The sequence below is a fragment of the Cetorhinus maximus genome, chromosome 14, assembly GCF_964194155.1.
Source record: "Cetorhinus maximus chromosome 14, sCetMax3.hap1.1, whole genome shotgun sequence".
In the NCBI taxonomy this organism is placed as follows: Eukaryota; Metazoa; Chordata; class Chondrichthyes; order Lamniformes; family Cetorhinidae; genus Cetorhinus; species Cetorhinus maximus.
The window spans coordinates 20122112-20150025 of NC_135892.1; the positions used below are offsets into that span (position 1 = coordinate 20122112).

At 44.1% G+C, this 27914-nt stretch overlaps 1 protein-coding gene across 1 annotated transcript; it reads right to left on the reverse strand.

Moving 5' to 3' along the window:
• Window positions 1-27914, reverse strand: LOC144689498 (ras-related protein Rab-32-like). Its single transcript, XM_078556633.1, has 3 exons — window positions 27604-27914; window positions 8105-8385; window positions 1-395 (listed from the first exon to the last, which is right to left on the reverse strand). Exons 1-3 carry the CDS (start codon window positions 27818-27820, stop codon window positions 246-248), a joined length of 648 nt encoding a protein of 215 aa, XP_078412759.1. The 5' UTR covers window positions 27821-27914; the 3' UTR covers window positions 1-245.

Genomic DNA, 27914 nt, shown 5'->3' on the forward strand with positions numbered 1-27914 from the left:
TAACAGACCGAAGCATTATTTTAATGTTATTCCAAAAAGATTACAGAAAATTTGACAACTTGAAGTATTTTTCTTACCATTCCATTCCTAATTAAAATTAAGAGGAAAACTTCTGTTTAAATAATTGTTAGCTGAAGGCATGTTAATTTCCTTTAGCAGTTATCCCCTTTGCTGGATGGTAGGAAAGATCACTTGGGGATTATGGTCACTGAAGTTCATAGTAAAGTGGGAGAGGGACGGGCGTGTTAGCAACACCATGCCTTGTCCTTAGCCTCTTCAGGCTCCTCTGTTAGTTTAACACTATCCACGTCCCTGTTCTCAGGTAGATGAATGAAATCATTGGACAGAATATTCTTCACTAAAAACCGTGTTGCTTCATCAATGTTTATGTTCTCCTGCAAGCATTAGAAAAAAAGTTCTGTTAAACATTAATTCATTACAAGAAAACATCTATACATTATGATTTGCAAGGCAACAAAGAAAGGTCAAAAAAAATCTGTCTTTATATGGGGTCTTGTATAACCTCAGGACCCAAAGCTCTTCATAGAAAATTAAGGACTTTAGAGGTGTCGTCACTGTTGTAATGTAGGAAAAGCGAAAGCCAATTTGTGCATAACAAGGTCCCACAAACAACAATGTGATAATGACCAGATAAACCTGTTTTTTTAAGTGATGTTGTTTGAGGGGTAATGTTGGCCAGGCCATTGGGGAGACCTCACTGACTGGCTCAGAGGCAAAATTGTGGCCCACTGAACCCTGGCTAACAAGGTGGTCCAGAAGAATTCTTCTTTTCCTCCACCTTGGTCTTCGTCCTTCCATCCATCCTTCTAACACCTTTTACACCTTCTAACTCTATATCCCCAACCTTAAGCAAGTGCTCAATCTGTTTAATTGGTCTTGACCCGCCAACATCAATCAAACTAGGTCCTCCTTGTATCATTGACAAAACTTGCAACTTGGGCAAAAAACAAATTCTGAGATGGCAGCTCTGCTTTACCAGGCACAGCTTGATGTATTTGGAATGATTTTGGACGTCGGGAGTTAAATTACGAAGACAGATTGCATATACTTGGCTTGTACTCCGTCCAATTTTAGGAGCTCATGAGTAATCTGCTTGAGGTGTTGAAAATGATCAAAGGACATGATAGGACAGATAAAGAGAAACTATTTCCTCTGGTAGGATAATAAGATAATTTGCACTCCTTTTATGGAATGAAATCTGCTGTCGTCATCTGGTCTGGCCTACATGTGACTCCAGGCCCACAGCAATGTGGTTGACTCTTAACTGCCCTCTGAAATGACCTAGAAAGCCACTCAATTCAAGGGCAATTAGGGATGGGGTAATAAATGCTGGCCTTGCTAGTGACACTCACATCCCATGACAGAATAAAGGCGAAACAAAGCAGGAAACCTTAAAGTTAGAGCCAGGTCATTCAAGAAGTGACATTGGGGAACCCATTTTCACACAAAGGATAGTGGAAATCTGTAACTGCCCCAAAAGGTTGTGAATGCTCCGGGCCAATTGAAATCAAGATTGAGATCAATTGATCTTTGTTGTGTAAGGGTACCAAGGGATGTGGAGCAAAGGTGGGTAAATGCAGTTTAGATACAGATTAGTTGTAACCTGATTAAATGGCAAAACAGGTTCGAAGGGTTGAATCGGCACTTCCTGCTCCTACGATAAAACAGATTGCCTGTTATACACCAAAGCACCAACCATTCTCCCCTACCCCCTCACTGCAAAACTTCAGAACTCAGTACATTATTAAAACCCCCTACATGGGTTGAAAGAGGCAGCTGCTGTTAATCTCCAGCTCACTTTTGGATAGTTAACACATTTAGGATGAAATTATGAAACTCCACTTAGAAAGATAATTTTCTCTTCCATTTTCTCTGTACCAGTTCTTGATCTAACCCTCATTATTGCCAATCCCACCTCCTGGATAGCACTCCAGGCACTGTTTCATATACTTGACTCTTGTATTACCCAGCAGAAGGCATAAAACGTGGCCTTTGTGAAGACAGACACTCCGGAATAGCACTGGCATGTATTACTGGCAGCTCCCGTTGGCCCTCTGATTACCCATGTGCCCCTCCCCTCTTTTCTTCCCAACATTACTGGTAAAGCATTCAGCCCTACTCTCTCAAACTCCTTCCTCACCTTTCAAAACTGCCTTAAACCCTATCACTTCGACAACACTTAATTTCACCCTCCCAGCAAAGCTCAGCACCCAGTCACCCCTCTGAATCTCCCCTTGCAATACTTAGTTGCCCCTCCAAATCACTCCCATATCTTAGTGATAAGTCACTCCTCTGAATCACTCCTCCCATAGCCACAGTTCTGCACTTGTTCCCTTATTTATTTCCATTATGAATAGTTTTGGGACATTTTTTTGTTACATTAAAGGTGCAAAATAATTGCTGTTGCTTTTTGTACTTAATGAATAGTTTCAAAATGGTAACAAGGCGAACACATTGAAGGCTTATCAGTGAAACGGTGAGGAGTGGAGGCAAGCAAAGGTGAGGCAACAGTTGGAGAAATGTCAGACATTTTAATTATGGTTGAGATGCACTTTGCAGTTTAAAAGGGATCATTGTTATACTGTTAACAGTAACAGGGTAACACTAACAGCAAGAAGAAAGACACATTTGCACTAATGTAGCACCTTTCATGACCTTAAGATGTACCAAAGCACTTTACAGTCAATGAAATACTTCTGCTGTTGAAGTGTAGGAAATGTGCCAGCCAGTTTGAGCACAGTAAGGTTCCATAGTAAGAAAATGGAAAGGTATGGCAGGGTAGCAATTCTGAAGAGGTGGGTGCAAAGCAGTCAGGACTGGGAACTGAATATACCAGGTTATAAGGTCTACATGAAACATAGAGAAAATGGTAGAAGGGAAGGAATAGCCTTAATGGCTAAAGATGAAATCACTTCAATGATAAGGCAGGATATAATGAGAGGTAAGCAGGCAGTCAAAACTTTATGGGTAGAACTAAGAAGTTGAAAAGAATTTAAGGCTGTACTAGGAGTTATGTATAGGTTCATGGTAGTAGCTGTGAAGCAGTAGCTGAGATTAGATAAGCATGCAGCAAAGGTAGGGTGGTTTTAATGGGGGATTTTAGCTTTCATATAAATTGGCATAAGCAGATTAGCACGTCAGGGTATTTGGCATTTCGGAAAGACAGGAAGAAAGGAAACGGAGGTGGGGTAGCTCTGTGAAAAAAGGGTGAGATTAGTACATTAGTCAGAAATGATCTTGGTTCAGAAGGTCAAGATGTAAAATCAGTTGGGTAGAGGTAAGAAATAGCAAAGGAAATAAGTCACTTGTGGGAGTAGTTTATAGGCTTCCCAATAGTAGCTGCACTATAGGATAGAGTATAAATCAATATATAATGGGGGCTTGTAAGAAAGATACTGCAATAATCCTGGGTGTCATAAACAATTTAATCACAGAAAGTGGTTCCTCTTCAAGGACTAAGAACATTCTGGAAGAATTTGTGTTTTAAAAAGACACTACCTTAAAAGGGTTAACGCAGGACTCTGATTGATATTCCTGGAAAAGACACCGTTTTACAAGAAAAGGTAATTAAGCAGTTTTAAAGAAGATGGAAACCTCTTGACCCTGGTGGACTGTATACAAAGGGGGATCACATGGTAATTTATGGCTCTGAAAAAAAACATACCTGGAAAGCTGTGTTTAAAAGTTGGTTTTGGTTTTGCTTTAGCTTTAAAAAAGGACCAACTGCTTGTGAAAAGAAGACAGCAGCCTTTTTGCAGTCCAGAGCCAGTTCACAGCCAATTGTGAATATCAGCTGCTCCTGAGTTGATCTACATGCTGGAATTGAGTACCTGCAAGTGTTCCTTGAGTCTGCCTGAAAAGCAGTGCAGGATTCATCAATTGTTTTGCAGATCAGTGCTGAGAGACCAACCGTATAACTCGGATGCCATTTCAAAGACTCCTCCATCTATCCCTTTCCCTTGAGCCATTAACTTTTAATCTTTGGCAGAAGTCCTCCATTTTTTGTTGTGTGTTTTTGTGTGCGTATGTACATGAGAGAGAGAGAGAGAGAGAGAGAGAGACACTTAGGGTATTTTGAAAGAGTAATTAGTATAATTTCATATTTTTTACTGTATGTTAATAAGCTTTGTCTTTCTATTCAACCAGACTGGTTTTATAATAAACTAATAATTTTGTTGTTTATTGAAGAAAACTGATCATTGAGTGGTCATTCTGAGAGTAGTGGGGAAAGCATATATTTGGCCATATAACTAGCTGGAAACATAATTTAAATATATGTTGTGATATGTAGAGTAGTGGGGCTAGAGACAGACAGTGCAACCCTCCCATCCCGGTTGTAACGCTGTGTGATTTTAATCTTCATAAAGATTCAAAATCGAATTGGCAAAGGTAGCCTGGAGGATGAGTTCATAGAGTGATATTCAGACAGTTTCTTAGAACAATATATTCTGGAACCAACCAGGGAACAGAGTATTTTAGACCCAGCAATGTGTAATGAGACAGGATTAATTAATGACCTCATAGTGAGAGCGATCATAACATGATAGAATTTCATATTCAGTTTGAGGGTGAGAAGTCTGTGTCTAAAACTAGTGCCTTAAACTTAAATAAAGGCAATTACAAGGCTATGAGGATAGCATTGGCTAAAATGCACTGGGTACATAGGTTAAAAAGTAAGATAGAGAATCAATGGCAGACATTAAAGGAGATATTTCATAACTCTCAACAATGATACATTTTATTGCGAAAGAAAGACTACGAGAAGGATGCACCAACTGTGGGTAACTAAGGAAGTTAAGGATGAAATCAAATTGAAAGAAAGGCGTACAATGCTGCAAAGATTAGTGGTAGGCCAGAAGATTGGCAACGTTTTACAAACCAGCAAAGTGTGAATAAAGAAATAATAAAAAAGAAGAAATTAGAATCGGAGAGAAAACTAGCAAGGAATATAAAAACATTGAGTAAAAGCTTCTACAAGTATATAAAAGGGAAAAGAGTAGCAAACGGAAGCATTGGTCCCTTAGAGGATGAGACTGGGAAATTAATAATGAAAACAAGGAAATAGCAGAGACTATAAATAAATACTTTGTATCTCTATTCAAAGTAGAAGACACAAAAAGCATCCTAAGAGTGGTAGAAAATCAAGAGGTAAAAGGGAGGGAGGAACCTAAAACAATCATGATCAGTACAGAATACTAGGAAAACTAATGGGACTAAAGGCTGACAAGTCTCCTGGATCTGATGGTCTGCATCCTAGGATCTTAAAAGAAGTGGCTGCAGAAATAGTGGTTGTATTGGTTGTAATCTTCCAAAGTTCTCTAGATTCTGGAAAGGTCCCAAGGGATTGGAAAATCACAAATTTAACGCCACTATTCAAGAAAGGAGGGAGCCAGAAAGCAGGAAACTATAGGTCAGTTAGCCTAATGTATGTCATTGGGAAAATGCTGGAATCCATTGTCAAGGAGGTAGTAGTGGGACATTTAGAAAATCATAATACAATCACGCATTGTCAACATGGTTTTGTGAAAGAGAAATATGTTTGACAAATATTTTAGAATTCTTTGAGGATGTAACAAGCAGGGGGATAAAGTAGATGTAAAAGTATTTGGATTTCCAAAAGGCATTCAGTATAGTGTCACATAAATGGTTACTACTACACAAAATAAGAACTCATGGCGCTGGTGGTGATGTATTAGTGTGGATAGAGGGTTGGCTAACTAACAGGAAACAGAGAGTAATTTTTAACCTGACAAACTGTAACTAGTGGAGTGCCTTCAGGATTAGAGCTGGGGTCTCAACTATTTACGATCCACATTAATGACTTGAATGAAAAACCTGACTGTAATGTAGCCAAATTTACTGACAATACAAAGATAGTAGGAAAGCCAGTTGTGAGGAGGATACAAATAGTCTGCAAAGGGATATAGATATGTTAAATGAATGGGAGAAATTTGGTAGATAGAGTAGATTGTGGGAAAATGTGAGACTGTCCGCTTTGGCAGGAAGAATAGAAAAGCAGAATAATATTTAAATGGAGAATGGCTGCTGAATGCTGTGGTACAGAGGGACCTGGGTGTCTTCTACATGGACCACAAAAGGTTAGCATGCAGGTACAGCAAGTAATTAGGAAGGCAAATGGAATGTTGGCCTATTTTGTAAGGGGAATAGAACATAAAAGTATTCTTGCTTCAACTGCACAGGGCATTGGTGAGATCACACCTGGAGTACTGCATAGAGTTTTACTTAAGGAGAGATAGACTTGCATTGGAAGAAGTTCAGAGAAGGTTCACCAAGCTGATTCCTGGGATGAAGGGGGTGTCTTATAAGGAAAGGCTGAGCAGGTTGGGCCTATACTCCTTGGAGTTTAATGAGAGGACATCTTATTGAAATATCAGAGATTCTAAGGGGGCTTGACAAGGTAGATGCTGAGAGGATGCTTCCCCTCATGAGGGAATATAGAAACAGGGATACAGTTTCAAAGTAAGGGGTGTCTCATTTATGGCTGAGATGAGGAAGAATTTATTCTCTCAGATGATTGTTAGTCTTTGGACTTCTTCTCTGCACCAGAGAACAGTGGATCTTAGGTCATCGAATATATTCAAGACCGAGTTAGACAGATTTTTGATCAACAAGAGAATCATGGGATATGGGGGTCAGACAGGAAAGAGGAGCTAAGGCCACAATCAAATCAGCCATTATCTTATTGAATGGCAGAGCAGGCTCAAATGGCCTATTCCTATTTCGTATGATTTTCTGGTCTTAGAAAGGTTGTGAATTTCTTGAGGATGCTCAGAACAGTTTTCTGAAACAATGGCCCGTAACTTCCGAACTTCAGGGCAGTGTACTTGGGGACTACACCAAAGATGTGCTGAGGAACCCCACCCCCTCCTGTAAGTTCCCAGGTCAGGATTGCAGGGCAATTGCCTGGGAAGTTCAAACTTCCAATTGACAATTGCCCTGGAATGGGAACCATCCAAAATTGCAATTTAAATTGCAAACTTTGGATGGTTCTGACTGTCTTACAGCAAGTTACCTAGAAAAAATTAGAAGAATTAAAACCACTTCTAGTTTCTGGATGACAATGGTACTGACCCCCCCCTCCTCCCAACCCACCCCACATGTTTACTTCTACCTTCAATTTGGGTTTGATTATTGCAGCAAAAGCAAAACTTGTCCATGGGTTTCTTTCCATTGGTGTCGTTTGGAGATTTCTTTCTTTCATGTTATTGGTCTCCCCCGGGATCATAATAGTGTAGATATAGAGAGAAACCATTCCTGCTAACTGGGGAATCTAGGACTAGGAGGATAGTGTAAAAAATAGATCCAAACCTTTCAGGAGTAAAATTAGGAAACTCTTCTCCATGTAAAGTGTGATAGAAGTTTGGAACTTTCCTCTGCAAATGGCAATTGCTGTTAGTTCCACTGTTAATCTCAAAACTTAGACTGACAGATTTTTTTTTTAGCCAAAGATATTAAGGGATATGGGGAAAAGCCAGATTCATGGAGTTAGGTTGCAGGTGAACCATGGTCCCTTTAATTGGTGAACAGTTTCGAGGAGCATACCTTTGTTCCTATATTCCTAAATGGTCAGACCATCTGTTTTTGCTGCTAGTTGAGGGATAAATTTTAGCCAAAACACCATGATAATTCCCCTGTGATTCTTCAAAATATTGCCATGTGGTCATTCACATCTGCCTTAAGAAAGGGCAGACAGGCCCTCAGTTTATCTGAAAAACACCACCTTCAATAGAGCAGCACTCGCCCAGTACTTCACTGGCAGTGTCAGCTGCAACCTTCAGTTTCGGAGCTAAGAGTGCTATCACTGAGCCATGGCTGACACTCGGCCAGTAAGCAACAGCGTGTTGTAATATAAAAGCAAAATACTGCGGATGCTGGAAATCTGAAATAAAAACAGAAAATGCTGGAAAAACCAAGCAGGTCTGCGGAGAGAGAAACAGGGTTAACGTTTTGAGTCTGTGTGAATCTTCATACGGACTTGAAACGTTAACTATGCTGTAATGTTGGGTTGAGTACGGGGCTATCTTGCTGCAGTACTCCGGGCAGATGAATAATTGTCACTAACCTTTGCTGAGGTTTCAAACCACGCTATGAAGCCATTGTCCTTGCAGTAGCGATCCATCATCGCCGGGCTATTCTCCAAACCATCCCATTGCTGATCACATTTGTTTGCCAAGAGCACGGCAGGGATTGGCTTCCCATTGGGCAGCTTCACTTTATTGTCCAAGTCACTTTTCCATTTCAGAACTGCGTCAAATGTCGAGTGTCTAGATACATCAAAGACTACGAAGGCTCCAACAGCTTCTTTATAATACACCCTTGTCATATTGCCGAACCGTTCTTGACCTGCGGCAGCCAAAAGTTACCCAAAACTGAATGTAATAAATTCCACAAGTGAGGACAGTTTTGCTTTTTTTCCAATTAACATAGAATGTGCAGTACAGAAACAGGCCATTTGGCCCAATTGGTCCATGTTGCTTTTTATGCTCCACATAGTCCTCCTCCACCTTACTCTCTCTTACGCTGTCAATGTATCCTTCTATTAATTTCTCCCTCATATACTTAGTTAGCTCCACCTTCAATGTATCTATGCTACTATTCTTGGGATGTGGGTGACCAGGTGCCATATATTGACCCTTCCTAGCTGCACTGAGAAAGAGATGATGAATCTTGAACTGTTGCAGTCAGTGTGGTGTGTTGGACACCTGGGGAGTTGTACGTTCGACATCATGAGAGTTAAACGTTAATAATCAAATTTCCTTGTATCTTGGAACAATAAGCTTTCCAATATAAACAGACAGCTTTGAAGTACCATGTTACAAAACCATGGTTTAATTTCTGCTCCAAATGTCTGAGTATTATCCATGAGAAATGCTTCTACAAGGAAATAAGTGACTCAACAGCATCTAGTGTAACAAACAAAGGTTGGACGATCCATTAACTATATCATTGTAGTATTAACCAATAACTTTCTGTGACTCAAAGGATTTGCGTGCAGTTGAATCAAAGCCATGTTTGAGAGGTAAACAACTACAACTATTTACATGAATAGACTGTTTCTAAATGGTTCAGAATCAGATATAATATGAGATTGTAACTGTGACCAGGGGTCAAAAGATCAGAGAATAAAAACCACTCTCTGAATTAAGTTCGGCCAATCACCTATACTAGATCTCTATTAAAATCTGTTTCATCTTCTCCACCATTAAGTGTCTTGTGCCGATTGGAAACATGTCATTTATTTTCCCTTCAACTTTTTATCGAATTCTCTCGAGTCTGCTTTCGCGCCCTTTCAGGCAGTGCATTCTTGATCACACAGCTTGTTGTATAAAAAGGTGTTCTCTCATGTTGCCTTTGCTTCTTTTGTCAATCACCTTAAATCTGTATCCTCTGGTTTACTGATCCTTCTGCCATTGGAAAAGTTTCTCCTTATTTACTCTATCAAAGAACATAAGAAATATGAGCAGGAGTAGACCATACAGCCTGTCGAGCCGTCTCCACCATTCAATATGATCATGGCTGATCTTGGGCTTCAACTCCATTTTTCCACCTGCTCCCCATAAACTTTAATTACCTGAGAGGACAAAAATCTGTCCAACTGTCTAGTCCTTCATGAGTTTGATACCCCAATTAAATCTCCTCTTCACCTAATCGGTGCTAAGGAGAACAATCCCAGCTTTTCCAGTCGCTTTGTAAAATAGCTGGAATTTTATCAGCCCTTTATAGCAACAGGCTGTGGGGAGGGAAGGCTGGCAAAATAACTCGGGAAGGTATGAGGGAGCATGCCCGGTTTTTCTGCCGCAATGCCGTTTTGCCAACAACAGGAAAGTGGGCAGATTGGCTGCCCACCGGGAACCCAAATGAGTCACTTAAGTGGCCAATTAATAGCCACTTCCCACCTCCATGGGCATTCTGATCATATCATGGCAGGGAAGGGCACTACTGTGTGGAGAGACCGCCCAGTGGCCCAGTCAAATCTGGCTGTCTCCCAGAGAGCTCCAAAAGGGGACCCTCCTTTTCTGGGCACTCCACCACTCATGGTGGGGCCACCTGTGCCTCATGGCCACATGACCATCACTAGCAGTGGTGCTGCTGAGGCTACTGACGGTCCTCTGACTGGGCTGGCAGCTCTTGGGAGCAGGCTGCCATCCTTAATTGAGATGGCAGCCTTGGCAGCAGCCATCTAATTAGTCACTGCCCAGAATATGCTTCCCGGGTCCTGACACCATCCAAAGCAGGGTCATCTCCCGCTTTCAACTCCAGGACTTCTAACACCTCCACAAAATCCAGCCCAATATCTCTACATAATATAAATGGCTTATCTCTGGTATCATTCCAGTAAATCTCTCTGCAGTTTCTCCAAGGCCTTGACATCTTTCCTAAAATGCAGTATCCAAAATTGAACACAATGTTCCAACTGAGGCTTACACAGTGTTTTATAAAAGTTTAGCATAATTTCCTTGATTTTTCACTCTTGGGTCTTGGTAAAGCCAAGGATACCATATGCTTTTTTAACTGCCTCCTCAACTTAGAATCGTTGAATAATTACAGTAAGTGGCCATTTGGCACATCGTCCATGCTGGCTCTCTGTGAAAGAGCTAGTCCTATTACCCTGCAATTTTTTTCTCTTCGGGTGATTATCCAATTCTTTTTTGAAGGGATCGATTGAATGTACTTCCACCACACTCTCTGGCAGTACAAATCAGATTCACAAATGGTTCTTTTGCCATTCCGCTTAAATCAGTGTCTTCTGGTCATTGACCCTTCCGCCAATGGGAATAGTTTCTCCCTTCTACTACGTCCAGACCCCTAAGATTTTGAACACCTCTGTCAAATCTCTTCTCAATCTTCCCTTCTCCACGGAGAACAGCCTTATATATTCCAGTCTATCTTCGTAAATGAAATTTCTCATCCCTGGAACCATTTTCATAAGCCTTTTCTGCATCCCCACAAAAGCCTTCACATACTTCCTGAAGTACGGCTAGCAGAATCGGACACGATATTCCAGTTGAGGCCAAACCAGTGTTTTTCAAGGACCATAACTTCCTTGCTTTGGTACTCTAGGCCTGTATTTATAAAGCCCAGGATCCCGTATGCCTTATTAACCGCTATCACAACCTGCCCTGCCACCTTCAATAATTTTTGCACATATACCCACAGGTCTGTCTGCTCCTTCACTCCCTTTAGAATTGTGTATTTTATTTTACATTGCCTCTCTTCATTCTTCCTACCAAAATGTATCACTTCACATTTCTCTATATTAAATTTCACCTGCCACATGTCTGCATGTTCCAACAGTCTATGTCCTCTTGAAGTCAATCACTGTCCTCCTCACAGTTCACAAACTTCCAAATTTGATGTCATCTGCAAAATTTTGAAATTGTGCCCTGCACACCCAAGTCTAGGTCATCAGTGCAGATCTAGAAAAGCAGATGTCCTCATACTGACCAATGGGGAATCCCACTATATACGTTCTTTCAGTCCACGAAACAACTGTTCACCACTACTCTCTGTATCCTGTCGCTCAGCCAACTTCATATTCTTGCAACCATTGTTCCTTTTATTCCATTGGCCTTAACTTTGCTGACAAAGCCTGTTATGTTGCACTTTATCAAATGCAATTTGGGAGTTCATGCACACCACATCAACCACAAAAACTCAATCAAGTTAGTTAAACACGATTTGTCCTGAACCAATCCATGCCGGCTTTCCTTAATTAATCCACAGTTGTCCAAGTGACTATGAGTTTTGTCCTGGATTATCATTACTAAAAGTTTCCCCACCACCGAGACTGACTGACCTGTAGTTGCTAGACTTATCCTGATACCCTGTTTTGAACAAAGGTGAAACATCTGTAATTCATCAGTCCTCAAGCATCACCCCTGTGTCTAAAGGGTGTCAATTGTGTATCTGATTACATACACTCCTGCAAAGCCATGGAACATTTTACTGTTTGTTAAAGGCACAATATAAATGCAAGTTTTTGTGTATAAAAGCGGGGTTCAGTACTGCTGGCTTCAGGTCTATCGTGGTATAACACTGGGGCACAGGGCTATCAGAGTATAACACTGGGCTACTGTACCGGTGGCCACAGGTCTGTCACAACATCACTGGGGTACAGTACTGGTGGATATAGATGACATTAAACCCAAATCCTAGCCATGCATATACATCTATACACAAGTTGGGTATTTTGCAGCTGAGTATAAAGAAATCAAGTTCTAATCCTTTACTATTATTTGTAATTAATTAGTAAGTTCTAAATGAGCAACTTTATTTTTACTTCCCGAATGAACCATTAAGTACACAATTCTTTGAATGCCTAGATTTACGACCATCTGTAAGGCTTCTGTCCACAGGGTAACATCTATTTTTAAATCCAAGTCAACACCAATATCTAATCCCCAATTTGGTCAATCTTGTTTTTGTTGGTGTAAGTCAATGTTAACCAGCAAACCATACAAACGGTGTGCAACATCTTATTTTCCTCTCTCCAAACATTAATTTTCTTTTACTTTGAACAACAGTGTAGTGCAGTTGGGGAATTCTTCATCCGGATTGAAGCCACATACAGGCGACAAACTCTACAGCGCATCCTAGCCACACAGGCGGGCACCACTTATCCTGGAACAGCAGTTGGTATCTGGGCTTTTCGAACTCTCTCTTTACCTAGCATCTTCAGATAGTCCACAAATCCTTTGCGTATGTCACCCTTCTATGCACATATTCACTCCTTTTAAATACTCCCTCGGTTTATCATCAGGTAGCAATAGTATTGCCACTGTCACAGGAACAGTTGCAAAACAACATCAATTTGCTTGCAAAGCTCCTTAGCATAACATGGCAATCCAAATCTTCTCATCTTACACCAAACCATACTCCCAGAATTTAATTTCTTCATCTAATATAACATTTACTACCCACTTTTTTTACAATCCTATTTAATCCCTTTTTAAATCTAATTTACTTAGGAAAACCTGCTCTATATAATCACTTTTGCAATGAATTGTTCTTCACCTTGTTTGTTATTCTGCATTAACATCCCCTGTCTAATTTAAACAATTACTTGCCTATTAATTAATTACTTGTGCATTGTTTTATTATTTACTGTGATGTCACAGTATGTGGGGTGGCTGATACAATTTTTTGCACTCTAAGCTGGTTTTAAACCTGTAACTTGGCAATGCTTCTTTAAAATAGCTTAAACAAGATAAATTAATGGGTTTATTTTTTAAACATAGTAAATGAACTACATTAAGCTGATTAGATAAATAAAACAAGATTAGATAGAAATGGCAGTGCAAGAAGTGTGTCATACAGGTATGATGTCTCAAGGCATTTTATAAGCTGCTATGCATTCATTTTAATTGTTATTAAATGAGTTAAATAACTTGCCAGGGCAATTCAACTAGGCGATGCATTGGTGTGGTGGCACACTGGACTAGTTGTTGGCTTTGTGCGCCAATCTTTTCCCACACTCTTGAGTGGTCCAAGTGACCCTTGACCCTACCTGACCAGGTTTGGCCCAATCCGCCCTTACCTTATTATTTATTTCTTTCGAGCGTTACTTCTTCACTATTAAATATTCTTTTATCAAAATTTAATAAAGAGAAACTTTTCACTTGATTTCACGTGTCTCCTATTAATTGAATTAAGATTCCGATTTTTTTCTCCGAAAAACCGATAAGGTCCAAAATCCAGCATGGACTTGGTGCCGAGCTTGCTGGTTTTGAGACACTGTACCTGTATCTGGAGCACAATGTGGTCCCAGGCAACCACATCTGCAGTAAGTGTCTGCGACTTAAGAAACTTGGGTTGAATTGTTGTGCTGAAGTCTGAGGTGCCGAGATTATGAATTACCTGGACACTCTGACCCAGGTGGCACTCGCATCCCTTAGGTTTGGTGGTGGTTTAGGTTTGGTTAATGGTCAGAGGCAGGGGGATTTGACTTTGTGTCAGGTAGGTAAGGGAACCCCAGACGCAGCATTGGAGGGGTCTCAGCCTTTGCTTATGTCCAACAAGTATGAGATATTTGTTACCTGTGTGCAGGAGAACAAAGACTGCAGAGAGGATGGGAAAATTGACCATGGTAGCATGGTGCAGAAGCCCACTCAAATAGCAGGAATTAAATACCGTTCTCTGCAGCCCTGACCAATAGTCCCAAAGGCTGCGTTGCTTGCCTGGTGAAGATGTAAAGGATATCTCCTCATGGCTAGAGAAGAACTTTGAGCATGAGAGGGAGAATCCACTTGTCATGGTCCATGTAGGAACTGACAACATAGGCAGACTGAGGGACAATATTCTGCTGAGGGAGTTGGAGGAGCTAGGGTCCAAATATAAAAGGCAGAGCCTCAAAGGTAATAAACTCTGGATTGCTATCCAAGCCACGTACAAATTGTAATCAGTTTATCCCTCTGCCAGTGTTAAATGCATGGCTAAAAGATTGGTGTGGGAGAGAGGGATTTCAGTTCACGGACATTGGCACCAGTACTGGGGAAAGGGGGAAAACAAAACAAAAACAGAATTACCTGGAAAAACTCAGCAAGTCTGGCAGCATCGGCGGAGAAGAAATCAGTCAATGTTTCGAGCCTCCATGGCCCTTCGGCAGAACTGCAGCATAGTTTCAACAAGGGAGAAATATAAATTGGTTTAAGGTGGGTGGGGGGCGGGGGGGAAGAGACACATTGAGGGTGTGGTGTGAGCAGATAATCAAAAGATGTCAGAGACAAAAGGGTCAAAGAGGTGTCGAAGGTGGTGGTCTTTGTCTGAGAAAAGTGCTAATTAAGAATGGAATACAGGATATTCAAAGTACAGCTCTAGTGGGGGTGGGGTGGAAAGACTAAAGGTTTTAGTTTTAGATTTAAAAATAATGGAAATAGGTGGGGAAAGAAGAATCTATATAAATTATTGAAAAAAAAGCGGGTGGGGGGGGAAAGAAACGGGGTGGGGATGGGGGGAGGGGGAGTTTAAGATCTAAAGTTGTTGAATTCAATATTCAGCCCAGAGGGCTGTAAAGTGCCTAGTCGGAAGATGAGGTGCTGTTCCTCCAGTTTGCGTTGGGCTTCACTGGAACAATGCAGCAAACCAAGGACAGACATGTTGGCAAGAGAACAGGGTGGAGTGTTAAAATGGCAAGCGACAGGGAGGTTTGGGTCTTTCTTGCGGACAGACCGCAGGTGTTCCGCAAAACGGTCGCCCAGTTTGCGTTTGGTCTCTCCAATGTAGAGGAGACCGCATTGGGAGCAACGAATGCAGTAGACTAAGTTAGGGGAAATGCAAGTGAAATGCTGCTTCACTTGAAAGGAGTGTTTGGGCCCTTGGACGGTGAGGAGAGAGGAAGTGAAGGGGCAGGTGTTGCATCTTCTGCGTGGGCATGGGGAGGTGCCATAAGTGGGGGTTGAGGAGTAGGGGGTGATGGAGGAGTGGACCAGGGTGTCCCGGAGGGAACGATCCCTACGGAATGCCATCAAGGGGGGTGAAGGGAAGATGTGTTTGGTGGTGGCATCATGCTGGAGTTGGCGGAAATGGCGGAGGATGATCCTTTGAATGCGGAGGCTGGTGGGGTGATAAGTGAGGACAAGGGGGACCCTATCATGTTTCTGGGAAGGAGGAGAAGGCGTGAGGGAGGATGCGTGGGATATGGGCCGGACACGGTTGAGGGCCCTGTCAACGACCGTGGATGGAAAACCTCGGTTAAGGAAGAAGGAGGACATGTCAGAGGAGCTGTTTTTGAAGGTAGCGTCATCAGAACAGATGCGACGGAGGCGAAGGAACTGAGAGAATGGGATGGAGTCTTTACAGGAAGCGGGGTGTGAGGAGCTGTAGTCGAGGTAGCTGTGGGAGTCGGTAGGCTTGTAATGGATATTGGTGGACAGTCTATCATCAGAAATTGAGACAGAGAGGTCAAGGAAGGGAAGAGAAGTGTCAGAGATGGACCATGTGAAGATGATGGAGGGGTGGAGATTGGAAGCAAAATTAATAAATTTTTCCAGGTCCCGACGAGAGCATGAAGCAGCACCGAAGTAATCATCGATGTACCGGAGAAAGAGTTGTGGGAGGGGGCCGGAGTAGGACTGGAACAAGGAATGTTCCACATACCCCATAAAGAGACAGGCATAGCTGGGGCCCATGCGGGTACCCATAGCCACACCTTTTATTTGGAGGAAGTGAGAGGAGTTAAAGGAGAAATTGTTCAGTGTGAGAACAAGTTCAGCCAGACGGAGGAGAGTAGTGGTGGATGGGGATTGTTGGGGCCTCTGTTCAAGGAAGAAGCTAAGGGCCCTCAGACCATCCTGGTGGGGGATGGAGGTGTAGAGGGATTGGACATCCATGGTGAAGAGGAAGCGGTTGGGGCCAGGGAACTGGAAATTGTTGATGTGACGTAAGGTGTCAGAGGAATCACGGATGTAGGTGGGAAGGGACTGGACAAGGGGAGAGAGAAGGGAGTCAAGATAACGAGAAATGAGTTCCGTGGGGCAGGAACAGGCTGACACGATCGGTCTGCCAGGACAGTTCTGTTTGTGGATTTTGGGTAGGAGTTAGAAGCGGGCCGTCCGAGGTTGGGCGACTATCAAGTTGGAAGCTGTGGGAGGAAGATCTCCAGAGGAGATGAGGTCAGTGACAGTCCTGGAAACAATGGCTTGATGTTCTGTGGTGGGGTCATGGTCCAGGGAGAGGTAGGAGGAAACGTCTGCGAGTTGACGCTCAGCCTCCGCGAGGTAGAGGTCAATGTGCCAGACAACAACAGTACCACCCTTGTCAGCGGGTTTGATGACAATGTTGGGGTTGGACCTGAGAGAACGGAGTGCAGTGAGTTCAGAGAGAGACAGATTAGAATGGGTGAGAGGAGCAGAGAAATTGAGACGGCTAATGTCACGCCGACAGTTCTCAATGAAAAGATCAAGAGAAGGTAAGAATCCAGAGGTAGGGGTCCAAGTGGAGGGAGAATATTGGAGGTGGGTAAAAGGATCCGTTGAACGGGGAGAGGACTCCTGCCCAAAGAAGTGAGCACGGAGACGAAGACGGCGGAAGAAGAGTTCAGCATCATGCCGAGCCCGAAATTCATTGAGATGAGGGCGTAAGGGTATGAAACTAAGTCCTTTGCTGAGCACTGAACGTTCAGCATCGGAGAGGGGAAGGTCAGGGGGTATAGTGAATATGCGGCTGGGGCTGGGATTGGAAGATGGGGTGAGGACGGAGGGACAAGCAGGGGTGGAGGGTCCCAGATGGGTGTTGGAGTCGATGAGTTGTTGGAGCTTGCGTTCCTTAGCACTTGAGAGAAAGAGAAAAAGTTTCTTGTTGAGGCGACGGATGAGGCGAAGAATAAAATGAAACTGGGGGCACGCGCAGCTTTGAGAAAGGGTGCGGCGGTGCTGCTGGAGGGAGAGGTCGAGTGTGTTCATATGGCGGCGCATGGCACTGAGTGTGGATCTCAGAATGCGACGGGAACAGCAGTCCGAGAAACGTTTTATGTCCCGGAGATACCTGTAATCCTGGGTGGGTTCGAAACAAGAGGGATGGAATTTCAGTTGAAATCCACGTGGGGTGAGTCGGAGACGGAGACAGTCACTGAGAAAGGAGATATGGCTGTGAAAGCGGGTTTTAGTAAACACCTTGTCAAACACCAGGAGAGAAATGGAAAGCAATGAAGGTGAGCAGGGCAGAAGAGACAGTCGGAAATCCTGTCGGAGGACAGAACCGTACTTCTTCCAAGAGGGCATTTTTTTGAAGAGAGGTGGCAGTCAATTAAACACAGAGATAAAAACATCCCATCCCATTCTCTCAGTTCCTTCGCCTCCGTCGCATCTGTTCTGATGACGCTACCTTCAAAAACAGCTCCTCTGACATGTCCTCCTTCTTCCTTAACCGAGGTTTTCCATCCACGGTCGTTGACAGGGCCCTCAACTGTGTCCGGCCCATATCCCACGCATCCTCCCTCACGCCTTCTCCTCCTTCCCAGAAACATGATAGGGTCCCCCTTGTCCTCACTTATCACCCCACCAGCCTCCGCATTCAAAGGATCATCCTCCGCCATTTCCGCCAACTCCAGCATGATGCCACCACCAAACACATCTTCCCTTCACCCCCCCTTGACGGCATTCCGTAGGGATCGTTCCCTCCGGGACACCCTGGTCCACTCCTCCATCACCCCCTACTCCTCAACCCCGACTTATGGCACCTCCCCATGCCCACGCAGAAGATGCAACACCTGCCCCTTCACTTCCTCTCTCCTCACCGTCCAAGGGCCCAAACACTCCTTTCAAGTGAAGCAGCATTTCACTTGCATTTCCCCTAACTTAGTCTACTGCATTCGTTGCTCCCAATGCGGTCTCCTCTACATTGGAGAGACCAAACGCAAACTGGGCGACCGTTTTGCGGAACACCTGCGGTCTGTCCGCAAGAAAGACCCAAACCTCCCTGTCGCTTGCCATTTTAACACTCCACCCTGTTCTCTTGCCAACATGTCTGTCCTTGGTTTGCTGCATTGTTCCAGTGAAGCCCAACGCAAACTGGAGGAACAGCACCTCATCTTCCGACTAGGCACTTTACAGCCCTCTGGGCTGAATATTGAATTCAACAACTTTAGATCTTAAACTCCCCCTCCCCCCATCCCCACCCCGTTTCTTTTCCCCCCCCACCCGCTTTTTTTTCAATAATTTATATAGATTCTTCTTTCCCCACCTATTTCCATTATTTTTAAATCTAAAACTAAAACCTTTAGTCTTTCCACCCCACCCCCACTAGAGCTGTACTTTGAATATCCTGTATTCCATTCTTAATTAGCACTTTTCTCAGACAAAGACCACCACCTTCGACACCTCTTTGACCCTTTTGTCTCTGACATCTTTTGATTATCTGCTCACACCACACCCTCAATGTGTCTCTTCCCCCCCGCCCCCCACCCACCTTAAACCAATTTATATTTCTCCCTTGTTGAAACTATGCTGCAGTTCTGCCGAAGGGCCATGGAGGCTCGAAACGTTGACTGATTTCTTCTCCGCCGATGCTGCCAGACTTGCTGAGTTTTTCCAGATAATTCTGTTTTTGTTTTGTTTTGGATTTCCAGCATCCGCAGTAGCTTTTAGCTTTTTGTTTTTATATCTGGGGAAAGGGGGAACTGTTCTGTTGAAATGAGCTGCAATTAAATTGATAAAAGCGAAATACTGCAGATGCTGGAAATCTGAGACGAAAACAAAAATAGCTGGAAAAACTCAGCAGGTCTGACAGCATCTGCGGAGAGGAATACAGTTAACGTTTCGAGTCCTTATGACTCTTCATCAGAACTAAGGAAAAATAGAAATGAGGTGAAATATAAGCTGGTTGAGGGGGGTGGGACAGGTAGAGCTGGATAGAGGGCCAGTGATAGGTGGAGGCAAAGAAGAGATTGCCAACGATGTCATAGACAAAAGGACAAAGGGGTGTGGACGGTAGTGATATTAACTAATGCCTTCATTTCCTGATATCACATGGAATGAATCAAATTGGCTGAAGACTGGCATCTGTGACGCTGAGGACCTCAGGAGGAGGATCACGAGATGGATCATCCACTCAGTTCTTCTGGCTGGTGATGGTTGCAAATGCTTCAGCATTTTCCTTTGCACTGATGTGCTGGGCTCCCTTATCATTGAGAAGCATAAGCATTGGCATGACACTAGGAAGTTCTGAGGAACAAAGGGACTTTGGCATGTGTGTCCATAGATCTCTGATGGCGGAGGGGCATGTTAGTGCGGTGGTGAAAAAGGCATACGGGACACTTGCCTTTATCAATCGAGGCATAGATTACAAAAGTAGGGAGGTCATATTGGAGTTGTATAGAACCTTGGCGAGGCAACAGCTGGAGTACTGTGTGCAGTTCTGGTCGCCACATTATAGGAAGGATGTGATTGCACTGGAGGGGGTGCAGAGGAGATTCACCAGGATGTTGCCTGGGATGAAACATTTAAGTTATGAAGAGAGATTGGATAGACTTGGGTTCTTTTCGTTGGAGCAGAGAAGACTGAGGGGCGACCTGATCGAGGTGTACAAGATTATGAGGGGCATGGACAGGGTGGATAGGGAGCAGCTGTTCCCCTTAGTTGAAGGGTCAGTCACAAGGGGACATAAGTTCGAGGTGAGGGGCAGGAGGTTTAGGGGGGATGTGAGGGAAAACTTTTTACCCAGAGGGTGGTGACGGTCTGGAATGCACTGCCTGGGAGGGTGGTGGAGGCAGGTTGCCTCGCATCCTTTAAAAAGCACCTGGATGAGCACTTGGCACGTCATAACATTCAAGGCTATGGGCCAAGTGCTGGTAAATGGGATTAGGTAGGTAGGTTTCACAGGTGTTGGTGCAGACTCGATGGGCCTCCTCTGCACTGTGAGATTCTGAGAATGGGGATATATGTGGAGCCGCCTCCTCCGTTAGTTGTTAAATGTTCTCCACCATTCATGACTAGATGTGGCAGGACTACAGAGTTTTGATCTGATCCATTGGTGTGAGATCGCTTAGCTCTATCTATCCTATGCAGCTTCTGATTTTGGTATGCAAGTAATCCTGTCTTGTAGCTCTACCAGGTTGCACCTCAATTTTAGGTATACTTGGTGCTGGTCCTGGCATGCTCTCCTGCACTCCTCACTGAACCAGAGTTGATCCCCTGGCTTGATGGTAATGGTAGAGTGAGGGATATGCTGGGCCACAAGGTTATAGAATGTAGTTGAATACAATTCTGTTGTTAGCCCATAGCATCTCATGGGTATATATTCACAAATATTCGCATCGAATGATGGGGGAACCCAGCCTGCTTCCTTGCTTCAGGTTTTACCAAAGCCAGCCATACTGTGTACTAGGGTGTAATTGAGTAGTCGGACGAAGGTGATTCTGGGGAATCTATGCCATCAGGACTTCTGTGAACCAAACTAAGGAGGTTCTGCAGAAATGATCCCTTTTTGGTGATAACCGTATCCGTCAAACTTGGATGGAGTAAACTGTTGTCAAAGGCAACTTGAGGATCAAATCCTGCATGAAGAAAATGAGTTGAACTCTACTGGAAGGAGGGAGAGTTGTGAAGGGCTCTGGAGATCATGTAGTGCTACAAATGTGTTATGGGAACTACCACGAAATCCGTGAGATCTATCTTTGTTGTATCAGCTAGTTAAAGTGTAACTTATTGTTTCTATTGAATGCAACTTGCCTGTTAATTCATGTTTAATTTATATTGATTTTGTTAAAGTTATAAAAAGTGAAATCTTATCCATCAGTTTCTTCCTTTGGCGTCATTTGGAAAGTTTGGTTCTTTTAGGTTATGGTGTCCATGGGGATCATAATGCACTGTCAGGCTGTTACTTGACTTTTCTGTGGACAGCTCTCCCAGTTTGGCACAAACCCTCAGACGTTGTAAGGAGGCTTTGCAGGACAATCCAATAGTTCATGGTCACCATTACTGGTACTAGCCTAATTCCAGATTTATTAATTAACTGAAGTTAAATTCTACCAGCTGTCATGGTGGTGGTGGGATTTGAAACCATGTCCCCAAAACATTAGCCTGGACCTCTGGATTACCAGTCCAGTAACATTACCACCAGGCCAACATCCACTTAATCCACGAAGCAGCTACTTGCACAAGTGGAGCTAAATGGCTTTTATCTGGTAACATTTTTCAGTGACCAGTGTTACGACCGGGATGGGAGGAGTGCATGCATGATCCAGGTCCACTACTCCGCAGGCCGTACCATTAAATTAAAAGTTTAATTTTCTCACCAAAATAGCCAATCATCTATTTCCCCAATCATCTATTTCCCCTACTGGTGCCCAGAATAAAAGAGTCTCCAACCAGGCTTCTTTCAATAAACTCAGGACAATTGTTTATTATAAAACAAGCTTCTTTTTAACAAGTTGCAAGGACTGGTTAACACACAATGGTGATCGGGAAGTATGACTATCTATCTCTTCCTAAAGAATTCCCCCAGCACACATACAGACAAACAAAGGACAAACAGGTAGAGTCTCTCTGCAGAGATGGGCATTATAGAGGATGGGCGTTATAAAATAAAGGATAAAGTCCACGTGGTCTCAATGCTGTCGACCTGGAGTTCCCTTGTATAAAGACACGTCTGGTCTCACCAACTGGTCTCAGCTTTTCAGGTCCAAATGAGGGTTCTCTGGCTACAGGTTGATTGCCACACATAATTTCAGGCAAGGTAGAGAGAGGGAGCCAGTTAGGGTAGCCTTCTTTCCTCAGCTTGTTCCCCAACAAGACTGCCGTCAAAACCAGCAGGTTCACACTTGTGTTTTTTCCTCTCTCCCATGTGATTCCCAACAAGTTAATAGCCTTTGCTTTTCTTCAGTTTTTTCCCCCCCCATCAATTAAAGTGATTGCAGCTCAAACAAACAACCAGATCTTCCTCAAGTACCATATAGATCAGGTGATTTCTTGGAAGAAGCCTGCTTGTCGACAGTTCCAAGGTGAACTTATAACCTTTTTAAAAATAAATCCCAGGTCAGCATCCAACTGTACAGATAATGCCAGGTCCTTCCATTTTGTAAAAGAAAAATTCAGTCCCGAGAGATATGATTCCAACACCAGGATTGGACATTAAATGTTCCAAGGTACTTGACTTTCTCACAGGTACACAAAATGGGGAAGAGTGATCAAAATATGGAAGACTTGCATGTTGAGTTTGACAGTGATGTAGGTAAGAACAAAACTAGGATTCTAAATGTAAACAAAGCTAATTAGATGGGTTTGAGGGGTAGATTGGATGTGGATTGGAAAATTAGATATGATGGTAGATAAGCAATGATGAATATTGAAGAAATAATTCATCATTCTCAATGTACTTTTACAGACCTCAACCCACTTTACTGTACCCAATGTTACAAAGTGACAGACTTGAACCCTAGTGTTGTATATTGACAGACCTCTATCCACCAGTGCTGTACCCCAGTATTATAATGACAGACCTGTACCCATTTGCACTATATCCCAGCATTATACACAGGTAAACTTGAATCAGATACTGTACTCATGTTCCATAGTGACAGATCTGAACCCACTACTACTGTACTCCACTGTTATACAATGACAGACTCTTACCTCTGTGTAATAGTATCAGACCATTACTCAATGTCACACTGATAGAATGTGTACCCACTGGTACTGTACCCTAGCGTTTTGTAGTGACAGGCCTGTACCCAGCAGTATTGTATTTCCCTGTTACACAGTGACAGCACTATACCTAAGCATAATGGGGACTGACCTGTATCTGCCACTACAGTATCTGTCATATGGTGATTGATCTGTCCCCACCACTGCTGTACTGCAGTGCTACACAGTGACTGGCCTGTATCCACCAGTACTGCCCCCTAGTGTTATGCAGTGACCGACGTTTACCCTGAAGTACCATACCTCCTTGTCATGCAGTGTCAGCACTGTACCCAAGCATAATAGTGACAGAACTGTTCCCACCACTATTGTACCTGTTATACAGTGACTGACCTGCATCCATCAGTACTGTACCCCAGTGCTATACAGTGACAGACCTGAACCCACCAGTTCTGCATCCCAGTGCTTTACAACAAAAACAATTATATTTATATCACACCTTTGACATTGTAAAATGTCCCAAGGCACTTCATAGGAACGACTGTCAAACCAAATTTGAAACCAAGCAACATAAGGGGATATTAGGACATGTGACCTAAAGCTAGGTCAAAGAGGTACAGATAGATACAGAGAGATTCTGAGAGAAAATTCCAGGTTTTGGGGCCAAGGCAGCTGATGACACAGCCACCAATGGTGAAGCAAAGATAATTGGGGATTTATAAAAAGGGGTCAAAAGTGGAGGACTGAACAGAGCTTAGAGGTTTGCAGGGCTGGTGCAGGTTACAGGGATGGGGAGAAGTATGGCATGCAGGGATTTGAAAACATGTATGATAGTTTTAAGAGTCTTTGTTAGCCCTGGAGTTAATATAGGTCAGCAAGCACGGGGTGAATGATTTCCTCCTGGGTTTCGGGACTCCGCCGTTGGGACCGTGCCTGCACTTGCTGGGTGCTACACTGGCAGAGCTATTTTCCCTGGAGGTGGCTTCCTACTTGTCTGCCTCCCCACAGTGCAATAGCCATTAGTGACAGATCTGTACCATCCAATTAACGATGGTGGGTGGGCTCCCAATGCTGCCAGCCCAATCGGAGGGGCCAAAGAGGCATTGTTTGGGCTGTGGTTGCGTCCTTTGTTGCCTCTGGCCTCCTCTTTGGCTGTGATGGCCAGACTTGGGAAACTTCCCCTGAGCTAGGAATGAGCCGGGGAGCCATCCCAATGTGGCTCATTTTCCCAGCCCTCCCCTGTCTCCAAGCCCACCACTAAGGGCTGGGATAATTCAGCCATTGGTGTCAATTTGGATATGGCCTGCAGAGTTTTAGATTAGCTCAAGTTTAGGGTGTAAGGTTGGAGACCAACCAGGAAAGCAGTGGTATCGCAATGTCTACGGGTAACAAAGGCCTGGACAAGGGTTTCAGCAATAGGTGAGCCGACAGGGTTAGAGACAAGCTTTCATGTGCCAGTGGAAGTAGATAGTCTTGACATGTGGCCAGAAGCTCAGCGCAGTATCAAACAGGATGCCAAGTCTGTGAACAGCCACAGACAGTGGTCAGGGGAGGAATGGATTGGGAGCTATGGAATAAAGTTTATGGTGCCAACCGAAAACTGTGACAGATCTATACCCCCGTGTTAAACAGTAGCAGATCAGTACCAACCAGTAGTATACGCGTGTTGTACACTGACAGACCTATACCCACAATGTTGCGAAAAACTAGTTCATGGTTAATGGTAATATTTTAGAAGTAATTTTCAGTTCTGAGGAGATTAAGGCTTAACTATAAAAAAAATGGGTTAAATGCAACTAAAGCAGCTTGAAGTTTATTACACTTAAAAGGTTAAGATCATGTTGACTTAAGGGGTCAACAGCAAGAATGATAAAATCCTATAACAGCAAGTGGGCTTACTGAGCTGCAGAATTGGGGACGTGGTGTCTACACTGCATGCAAAGAAGTGCATTCCAGGGAGTTGTTTTGCTTTGGGAGTTAGAGCCAAATTAGTTTAAAAGCATTGTGAACCCTGAAAAGCTAAGTTGTCATGGAGATGGGTGGAGTTTAAGAAGCTTTCCTGCTTTCAATTATCTGTGTGTTTTCTGGGAGAGGGGTTTGGCTGCAGTTTAGACCTTGTGTGGTTTGCTGCTCACAGAAGCCCTGGGAGCCATTCGGCACAGATAGAGCTCAGGAGAAGTCCTGGGGAGCTAAGAAGGGTGGTGGAAGATTGCTGTTTCCATGCTGGAGACAGCTAGGGCTCAGAGAAATCCTGGGAGCTGTTTATAGCTCGGTGCAGCTGTGAGGTTGGAGTTTGGAGAAACCTGTGCCAGCTTAGGAGTTGGAAGTGAGCCCCAGTAATTAGAGGCGGGAGTGCAACTTTGTGAATCTCATTGAAAGTAGTCTCAGAAGAGACTGAACCATCGGGAGGTGAGCAGTCGTTGAGGCAGTGCAAGTCGGTGTGGCTTTTGAGGGAATTTAGAGGCTAGAACTTCAAAAGTGAAGAATTGAAATCCCTTGCGAGGGAGACAGAGCTTTAACGAGATTTTGCGACTCACAGTGGTCATTGACATCCGGGTGGGTTGCTGAGAAATCCATAGGATCTATCTTGGCCACACCTGCCATTTAATGCGCAGCGTGGTGTGTTCAACCACAGTTTGCCTGTTAATTCATATTTACCTCATGTTAATTCTGAATGTTAGAGTATAAGGTAGATATTGTAGATTGTTTAATTTTTCTTTGCATAGTATAGTTTATTTTGTTTGTTTAAAATCGTGGAATCCTGTGGCTTTATTCTCCTGGAGAGTAACTGGGATTTCAAACTTTGTCTACTTTAAACAAAAAGTTACTGGTCGTAACTGTATCATAACAACTAGTATATCCATGTTATGCTATCACAATTCATTTGTGATATACCAACGTCATTTAGTGACAGCCCTGTACTTGTCTTATACAGTGACGGATTTGCATCCATCAGTGCTGGATTTGCATCCATCAGTGCTATAGCTATTACAGTGACAGTTCTGTACCCATCAGTGCTATACCCATTAATGACTGTTCTGTACCCATCAGTGCTATACCCATTAGTGACTGATCTGTACCCATCAGTGCTATACCCCATTAGTGACTGATCTGTACCCATCAGTGCTATACCCATTACAGTGACAGGTCTGTACCCATCAGTGTTATTCAGTGACAGACCTGTACCCACTAGTACTACACCTCAGTCATATGGTGATTGACATTTTAATGGCTTCCAAGGGCACTACAGCATGTTAAGAGTTACCTAATGGACAGATTTTTAAAATCTGGAAAAAAAAAATGGTATCTGTAAAAGTGAACAAGAAGCTGTTGGATTGTCGTTTAAAAAAACTGGCTCACTGATATCCTTTAAAGAGGAAACCTGCTGTCCTGATCAGGTCTGGCCAAGATTAAGTTCAGTTCTGTACTAAGATGGTTGACTCATCTAGGCCATTTCACAGTGCATTTAAAAGTCACTAACTTATACATGGAGCAATCAGGGATGGGCAATTGTTTTTTTTCTCTGAGTCACCTCACTAAAAAAAATAGGCAGAGTAGCCGTTTCTTCTCAACATGGCTGTAGATGGGATCTTGCTTTGCCCATAATTTGCTCTCATGCTCTGCCCATACAACATGGCGTGACTAACTCTTCAGCCAGTAATGGTTGATTATCTGAAGTTCTTTGTGATGAGTTGCAGATGCTATAAAAAGCAACATTATAAAAACATGTGTTTTACAGAGAAGGACTTGGAAAAGTGCCAGAAGTGATGAGGAAATGAGGAAAGTCATGAGCAGAGAGTCGGGTGGATGGTGGGGGCAGGGGGATGTGGTGAATGATGTGGAGGGGGGGGTGTGTGGGCAGCGTGGAGGAGGGGGTTGGGTGGAAGGTGTAGAGGAGGGGGGTGGGGTGGAAGGTGTAGAGAAGCGGGGTGGGGTGGACGGTGTGGAGGGGGGGTGGACGGTGTGGAGGGGGGGTCAATGGTGTGGAGGTGGGGGGTGGATGGATGGACGGTGTGAAGGAGGGGGTGGGGGGTGGTGGACGGTGTGAAGGAGGGGGTGGGGGGTGGTGGATGGTGTGGGGGGTGGGGGGTGTGGAGGAGGGGGTCGATGGTGTGGAGGGGGTGGTGGGGTGGGTGGAGGGGGCTGCGGGGGGAGCATAGCCTCCTATCCCACAGCTAACTGCAGTGCTGAAGTGGAAGTGGAGCAGCTGAGTGGACAGGATCACTGTGTGTGTGTGTTGTGTATATTTAGTATCAGGCTGTTCCAGTCTCGGTGGGAACGGGAAGGACACGAGCCTCATTCATTCCACCAGCGGCTCTTCACAAACCCAGGGCCCTGGAATTAACCATTTCACTGCTGGTTTCAGGCACCAGCGGGGAACTTACTCCTTGCAGCTCACTGGCCCTCGCTAAGTGATCGCAGCCCCTCCACCCCTACCCTGGAAGCAGCCCCTCCCCTCCCCTCCCCTCCCCTCCTCTCCCCTCACCTGCGATGTCCCACAGCTGGAGCCGGATTAAAGTGCTGGCATCCCAGGACAGGACCTTCAGGGCAAAGTCCACGCCGATGGTGGCGCGGTAATTCTGGGAGAAGAGCCGGTGGACGTAGCGCTTGATGATGCTGGTCTTGCCCACACCGAGCTCCCCGATCACCAGCACCTTAAACAGATGCTCGGTGCCGGTGCTGCTCTCCGGACACTCCGCCATCCTCCCCGGGAACGGACCGCCTCAATTCCCGGAGCCTCTCCGCTCCGCTTCCGCATTCCCACACACGGCGCCCCGGGCCCCGCCTCGCCCGGCC

Coding starts and splice junctions, on each gene's coding strand:
- LOC144689498 (XM_078556633.1), bottom strand. CDS start 27,820: ATGGCGGAGTGTCCGGAGAGCAGCACCGGCACCGAGCATCTGTTTAAG. Junction 8,386..27,603: donor CCAGCTGTGGGACATCGCAG/GTGAGGGGAGAG, acceptor TGGCTGCCGCAG/GTCAAGAACGGTTCGGCAAT. Junction 396..8,104: donor GGTTTGAAACCTCAGCAAAG/GTTAGTGACAAT, acceptor TAATGCTTGCAG/GAGAACATAAACATTGATGA.